The sequence below is a fragment of the Arachis duranensis genome, chromosome 6 (genome assembly GCF_000817695.3).
Source record: "Arachis duranensis cultivar V14167 chromosome 6, aradu.V14167.gnm2.J7QH, whole genome shotgun sequence".
Lineage (NCBI taxonomy): Eukaryota > Viridiplantae > Streptophyta > Magnoliopsida > Fabales > Fabaceae > Arachis > Arachis duranensis.
In genome coordinates this window covers 50758629-50766593 of record NC_029777.3, presented here as the reverse complement: position 1 = coordinate 50766593, position 7965 = coordinate 50758629, and the positions used below count along the sequence as shown (strand labels likewise).

The window sequence follows — 7965 nt, the reverse complement described above, 5'->3', positions numbered from 1 at the left end:
TGGTTCTTTGCATTAATAAATTCCAAAATCATGAACATACTTAACTAAACAGAGTCAATGGGCAATAAAAGAGTAAAGAGTAGAGAGACAAGCTAGAATGAGGAAGCTCCAACGGAGGTAATAAATCTTCTCAATATCCAAAGAAAAGCGCTAAAACTCTACAACTATGAATGTGAAGAAAACCTAGAAGAAGAAGTAGAATTCTCTCTAGATTCCCAAAACTAAACTAAAACTATACTAATGAGAATGTGTGTTGAGTCTCTGCATGTTTACTTACTTTAGTCTGGGTTTTAGGGCCGAAAACTGGGTCAAAACACGGCTCGAAATTGCCCCCAGCATTTTCTGTTAATTCTGTTGATCGCGCATATCACGCGTACGCGTCAGTCATGCATTGGCGTCACTGGTCGTTTTGGCGTATCAGCGTTCGCGTCAAGCACATGCTCGCGCCGTATTGCAGAACTCCAATCCACGCGTACACGTCAAGCACATGCACGCGTCCCTGCAATTTTCTCTATGTCACGCACATGCGTGAGCCATGCTTGTGCGTCGCTGCTCGCTGGTTATCTCCTTAGTTTCTTGTGTTTCTTCCATTTTTTTGCAAGCTTTCTCTCCATCCTCTAAGCCATTCCTGCCCTATAAAGCCTGAAACACTTAACACACGGATTACGGTATCGAATGGTATAAAGGAGACTTAAAATACACAAATTAAAGACTTTAGGAAGAAAGTTTTTAATCACAGAACAAAACTAGGAAGGAATTGTAAAACCATGCAAATCATATGAATAAGTGGGCAAGGATTTGATAAAAATCACTCAATTGAGCACAAGATAAACCATAAAATAGTGGTTTATCAACCTCCCTACACTTAAACATTAGCATGTCCTCATACTTAGCTCAAGGAGATAAAATAAATTAGTAGGGAAAAGTAAGACTCATGCAATGCAATGCAACCTATGTATGAATGCAACTATATGATTTCGTCTACTTGGTTAAAAGTAAATAAGTTCTTCAAGACAAGCATAAATTAAATTCCATTAATTCAAATCCTACAATAAAGACAAGTAAACTTGTAAGAAGATGGCTCATGAAATCAGGGAACATAGAATCAAGCATTGAACCCTCATTGATAGTGTATATGCACTCTAGTCACTCAAGTGTATAGGGTAATCACTCTACTTTTCTCTAGTCATGCTTTCAAAACTTTGTTCTTCACCTAACCAATCAACAAGTATTTAATGTATCAATGCAAACATCATGAGGTCTTTTCAAGGTTGTAATGGGGCTAAGGTAAAGGTGAGGGTATATATATATGGCTAAGTGAGCTATAAATTGAATCCTTGACTAACCTAAGATCTCACCTATACATACACACTCTATATAACTTCTAAATTCATGCCTAGCTACCCAAAAATTTCCCACTTTTTCATCTCATACTCATGCATCAACCTTCTTTTTAAATTATATCACATGTACACCGATCTTTTATTAACTTAATATTGGGGTAATTTTGTCCCCTTATTTATTTAATTGATTTGCATATATTTTTTTTCAACTTACCAAGACACATCCGGCATGCCATGGGACACGTACAAATTGCGGGAAACTTACCTTTTCCCGGCTTGGTTTCAGATCTAGTCTCTGCAGCTGGAGTCTCCTACAGAGCTGGGGACACCAAGGCCATGATTCCTCGGGATGATGAATATGTTCCGAGTGGGAAGTACATCAAACCCACAGCAGCCACTACAAGCCAGATTGCGGACCCGGCCAGAGATATCCCTTCTTCTTCTACATCACAAGCACCTTCAACAATCAGTTGCTCCTTCAAATACTTCAGAGGTAGGACCAACAAGACCGAAAGATGGAACACATGGAGTGCCGTAACAAGCGCCGATTCACATACCTCAAGAGGCTGATTGTTGGGAACCACACACCTGAAGAAGACCCAGACACTCTGGACTCCACTGGAACTACCAGCATGGGGAGCCATGACGGTCCTGATGGTGGAGGCACTGCTATCAGCCCCCTTTGTTCCTGACTGATGGCACCAAGGACGGTGCAAAACTTTAAGTGTGGGGAGGTCGGTCAGTACCTGACTTCTGGAGGTAACTTTTCTCTCTTAACACTAATAGGTTATTTCTCTTTTTTAGGATAGGATAGATTGCATAGTAATAGTTATTTGCATGCATGTTCTAATTGGTTGAAAAATAATAAGTTTCTTTTAAAGACTCTATTTTTGAAAAATTTCACTAATTTAAATAAAAAAGTTTTTGTGTTAAAAGCTTGTTTGAAGATTGTAAATTGGAACATGGTTTTAAGCTAAGAACACACAATCTGTGAGATTTGAGCTTAATTACATGGTTACATTATTTAACCATAAAAATTTGTTCTTGTGTGTTTACTTCTCTATGATTGTAATCTATATTTTGTTCCATCATAGATGTCCAATATTTAATGTATTTATATGCATGCATATGATTGAGACCATTATTTGATTATTAGCTCACTTATCCCAAATAGCCTACCCTTACATTTACCTTTGTAGCCATTTTGAGCCTATTAATCCCCATTTGTTCTATATTTTACCACATCACTAGCCTTAGGCGGAAAAACAATTAAATACCCCAATTGAATCTTTGGTTAGCTTAAGATAGAGATTGTGTATCAACTAAGTGTGGGAAAAAGTGGGAACATGGGTTAGTAAAGGAATGTGTTATGTTTTTACTTTGATAAAATATTGGGAATTTGGGTGCCTACTCGTGTAAGACCAGAAAAAATAATATTCCATGTGCATTGATATATTATGTTTGCTTTCAAAAAAAATTCTTTAACATCCTTAAGTTGGACGGTCCACTAGCTTAGTCTTCCGCTGTGGGTGGATCCTCTACGAGGAAGATCTCCAGCTCCTTGCTTTTCTTCATCTGCTCACCATGATACGGCTTAAGGCGATGTCCATTTACTTTTATAAATTTGGAGCTTGAAGGATGACTTAGGTGAAAGACTCCGTGTGGCTCTGCCTTCTCTACTCTATAGGGACCTTCCCATCTTGATCTCAGCTTGCCTGACATGAGCCTTAGTCTGGAGTTGTAGAGGAGAACTGATTCCCCTGGTTTAAACTCTCTCCATTTAATGTGCTTGTCATGCACAGCCTTCATCTTTCCTTTGTATAGCCTGGAGTTATCATACGCTTCAAGGAGAAGGTTTTCTAATTCTTGTAGTTTCATCTTCCTTTCTGCTCTGGCCCTCTCAAATTCGATGTTGATTTCTCTTACCGCCCATAATGCCTTGTTCTCTATCTCGACTGGGAGGTGACAGGCTTTTCCATAAACTAAGCGGATGGGGCTCATCCCTATAGGTGTCTTGTATGTTGTCCAGTATTCCCAAAGTGCATCTTGTAGCCTGGTGCTCCGGTCCTTCCTATGAGGCTTGACTATCTTCTCCAGGATACGCTTTATCTCTCTGTTAGACACCTCTGCGGGTGGTAAGCAGTTGCTACCTTGTGAATAATTTCATGTTTCTTTAGTAGAGCGGTCAGTCTCCTATTACAAAAATTGGTGCCTTGATCACTCACGATTGCTCGTGGTGATCCAAAGCGACAGATAATATGGTTTCTAACAAAGGAGACAACAGTGTTAGCATCATCAGTAAGTGTGGGAATTGCATCCACCCATTTAAAAACATAATCCACAGCTAACAATATATATAAAAAACCGCTAGAGTTGGAAAATGGACCCATGAAGTCAATACCCCAAACATAAAAAATCTCACAGAACAGCATAATTTGTTGGGGCATTTCATCCCTCTTGGATATATTACCAAACCTCTGGCATGGGAAACAAGATTTACAGAAGGCAGCAGCATTTTTAAAAAGAGTAGGCTACCAGAATCCGCAGTCTAAAATTTTTCTAGCTGTTCTTTGATGGCCAAAATGTCCACCACTCTCAGAGGAGTGGCATGCCTCTAAAATGGACTAGAATTCTGACTGAGGCACACATCTTCTAATTATCTGGTTAGCACCATACCTCCATAAATATGGATCATCCCAAATATAATATTTGGACTCACTTTTCAGCTTGTCCCTCTGATGCTTAGTAAAATTGGGAGGGAAGGTATGACTAACTAGATAATTAGCTACAGGTGCATACGAAGGAACTACTTCAGATGCTGCATGCAAGCTATCAAAGGGAAAAACATCATTGATAGGAGTGGAGTCATCCTTAATGTGCTCAAGGTGACTCAAGTAGTCCGCCACTAAATTCTGGTTACCACTCATATCCTTAATTTCTAAATCAAATTCTTGCAGTAACAGTATCCAACGTATTAGCCTTGGTTTAGACTCTTTTTTAGCTAACAAATATTTGAGGGATGCATGGTCTGAGTACACTATCACTTTAGTGCCAAGTAAATAGGCTCATAATTTATCCAGAGCAAAAATAATAGCTAAAAGCTCTTTTTCAGTGGTAGTGTAATTAGACTGTGCAGCGTCTAATATCTTCGAAGCATATGCAATTACGAAAGGGTCCTTACCTGCATGCTGGGCCAGCGCCGCTCCTATAGCATGGTTGGAGGCATCACACATAATCTCAAAGGGCTTACTCCAATCTGATCCTCACACAATTGGAGCTTGAGTCAAGGCAATCTTCAGCTTATCAAACGCTTCCATAGAGTCCTTACGCAGTCCAAACTCAACATCCTTCTACAGCAGTCTAGATAAAGGTAAAGCTACCTAACTGAAGTCCTTGATAAATCTATGGTAGAAACCTACATGACCAAGGAATGAACGGACTTCCCTCACTGAGGAGGGGTAAGGCAGACTAGAAATGACATTTACCTTTGCAGGATCTACAAAAATACCAGTATTAGAGACAACATGTCCTAGAACAATACCTTGTTTTACCATAAAATGGTACTTTTCAAAATTCAAAATAAGGTTTGATCTAACATACCTGTCTAATACTCTAGATAAACTATCAAAGCAAAGGCTAAAGGAATCACTGTATACGCTAAAATCATCCATAAAAACCTCCATATAGCTCTCAATGAGATCAGAGAAAAGACTCATCATGCACCTTTGAAAAGTGGCTAGTGCATTGCATAAGCCAAAGGGCATTCTCTTGTAAGCATAAGTCCCAAATGGACATGTAAAAGTAGTCTTTTCCTGATCCTCATGTGCTATATGAATTTGAAAATAGCATGTGTAACCATCTAAAAAGTAGTAATGGGATTTACCTGACAGGCGATCAAGTATTTGATCAATAAATGGCAAAGGGTAATGATCCTTGTGAGTGGCTTGGTTGAGGCACCTGTATTCAATGCACACCCTCCAGGAATTCTACACTCTAGTTGCTATGAGCTCTCCTTGCTCATTCTTTACTGTTGTGACTCTAAACTTCTTGGGCACCACTTGCACTGGGCTGACCCATTCGCTATCTGAGATGGGGTAGATGATATCTGCTTCCAGTAGTCTGGTTACTTCCTTCTTGACAACCTCCAAGATGGTGGGATTCAGTCTTCTTTGGGGTTGGCGAACAGGCATTCCTCCCTCTTCTAAAAATATTCTGTGCTCACAAACTTGATGGCTGATGCCTACTATATCTGCCAAACTCCACCCAATTGCTTTCTTGTGTTTTCGCAGCACACTAAGCACTGCTCCTCCTGCTAGGCTGTGAGTTCCTTTGCAATGATAACTGGGAGCTTCTGATTGTCCTCAAGGTAAGCATACTTGAGGTGGGGTGGAAGGGGTTTTAACTCCAATTTCTGCTCCTGACTAGGCACTAGATCGTTTGGAGCCAATGATGATGGCATAATATCCTCATTGTGTTCAGAGGGGTTCCCCACACTTGGACCTTGCTCCATGTGCATCTCTTCTACTACTTCCTGGTGAACTGCAACCACTGTCTCATCAATTATGTCACACTAGAAGATAGAATGGTCTTCCGGAGGATGCTTCATAGCCTCATTCAGATTGAAGCTTACTGTTCAGCCATCTATTTCAAAAGAATAGGTTCCTGAGAATGCATCCAACTTGAACTTTGAGATCTTCAGGAATGGTCTTCCGAGCAAGATGGATAACGGCTTTCCTGAGTCATTTTGGGGCATCTCCAAGATATAGAAGTCAATGGGAAATGTGTGCCCCTTAATGCTCACTAGCACGTCCTCAGCAATTGCAACCATTGTAATGATGCTTTTATCTGCTAACACAAAACGAGCTGCCGACCTTTTTAAGGGAGGGAGCCTCAAGGCATTATATATAGACAAAGGCATAATACTTACGCACGCTCCTAAATCACACATGCAGTCAGAAAATATTATATCCCCAATGGTACAGTTAACCATGCATGGACTTGGATCACTACATTTTTCAGGTATATCTCCCATTAATGTAGATATAGAACTACCTAAAGGAATAGTTTCTAATTCATTAATCCTATCCTTATGTATGCATAAATCTTTTAGAAACTTCGCATATTTAGGTACTTGCTGAATGACATCAAAAAGGGGAACAGTTACATCAACCTTTTTGAAGATTTCTACCATTTTTGGGTCAAGTTCCATCTGCTTTCTAGGCTTTCTTGAAAGGTGTGAAAATGGGATAGGGGTAATGTCTTTGGTAGCTTTAGCTCCTTTTGGTGTGCCATTCTCTGGTTGAGTTACTTCTTCTTCAATCGTGTCTTGTACTTCATCTTCCTTTTCAACATCCTCCACTTCAAGCATGTCCTCAGCTGGGGTGTGTTCTAGTTGTCTTGGCTCCTTAGGATTCCTCTCTTGCAGTGTGGTTCCGAACCTCAAAGTGATGGCATTGATGCTACCCTTGGGTTTGGGTAAGGGTTGAGAAGGAATTCTACTGGAGCTTGAAGGCTGGTTGTTGGAGTTATTCAGTGATCCAATCTGTAAGACAAGAGCTTGTAAGGTAGAGTTCAGACCATTTAAAGTAGAAGTAAGCTTGTTCTCCATGGTCTTCTGTCTCTGATCAATAGAGTGTAGCAACTCATCATTGGAAGATGAAGAGGGATAAGTGAACTGAGGGGTCTACTGAGACACTTGGGACTGCCTTAGATGAGGTGCTCTGTAAGCTTGGTTCTGGTTCTGCTATTGATAGGTAGGACTCTACTGATACTGGTTCTGCTGATTGTTAATATTATTCCACCTCTGATTTCATTGGTCGTCTCTACCTCCTTTGTTATAGTTGTCCCTCCAACCTTGGTTAAAGTTCCCACCTTGGTTATAGTTACCGCCTTGTTGATAGTATCCTTGATTCGGGCGGTCATAGAAATTGTGGGTAGCTGCCACGGTGTTGTCTTCATGTTGGAGTTGTGGATATTCATTAGTGTAATGATTATAATCAGCGCATATTCCACATAATCTCTGAGGAACCAGTTGTTGACTATGTTGTGGTGAAGGGGGTTGAGATTGTTGTTGGCCTAGATATATCTGCTTCAGTAGGTTGGTCATCTCACATATTGATTGTGTGAGAGCATTATTCTCATTGCCAGAGGAAACCTCTGCCACAACCTTGGGGTGGTTGTTCTTGTTGTGTTGTGATTCTGAGCGGACTCAGCTAAGTCGGTGATCAGTTGCCATGCTTCTTCTGTGGTCTTGTACTTTTTCAGAGAACCATTACTCACACCATCTAATGTAGTCTTGTCCTGAGGTTTCATGCCTTGTGTGAAGTAGTTGATCAACACCAACTTGTCAATCATGTAGTGGGGGCGCGCGTCTAGGAGATTATTGAAGCGCTCCCAATACTCGTAAAGAGTCTTTGATTCGCCTTGAATAATCATTAAAATTTCTTTCCTCAGTCTATCAGTAACTTCAGCTGGAAAGTATTTTTCTAGGAATTCTCTTCGAAGTATGTCCCAGTTAGTAACAACTACTTCAGGATGAGTGTAGTACCACTCCCTCGCCTTTTCCTCAAGCGAGAACGGGAAGGCATCCAGCAAAATAGAAGTCTCAGTTGCACCATTACGC

The 7965-nt window shown here is 40.5% G+C and overlaps 1 protein-coding gene across 1 annotated transcript; it reads right to left on the bottom strand.

Annotated features, from left to right (window-relative positions):
• Positions 1-2855: 2855 nt before the first annotated feature.
• LOC107493732 (uncharacterized) lies at positions 2856-3344 on the bottom strand. Its single transcript, XM_016114788.1, has one exon. It carries the CDS (start codon positions 3342-3344, stop codon positions 2856-2858), a length of 489 nt encoding a protein of 162 aa, XP_015970274.1.
• Between the last annotated feature and the right edge of the window lie 4621 nt (positions 3345-7965).

What these genes read in the sequence shown, in the direction of transcription:
- LOC107493732 (XM_016114788.1), bottom strand. Translation starts at nt 3,344, where the DNA reads ATGAGCCCCATCCGCTTAGTTTATGGAAAAGCCTGTCACCTCCCAGTC.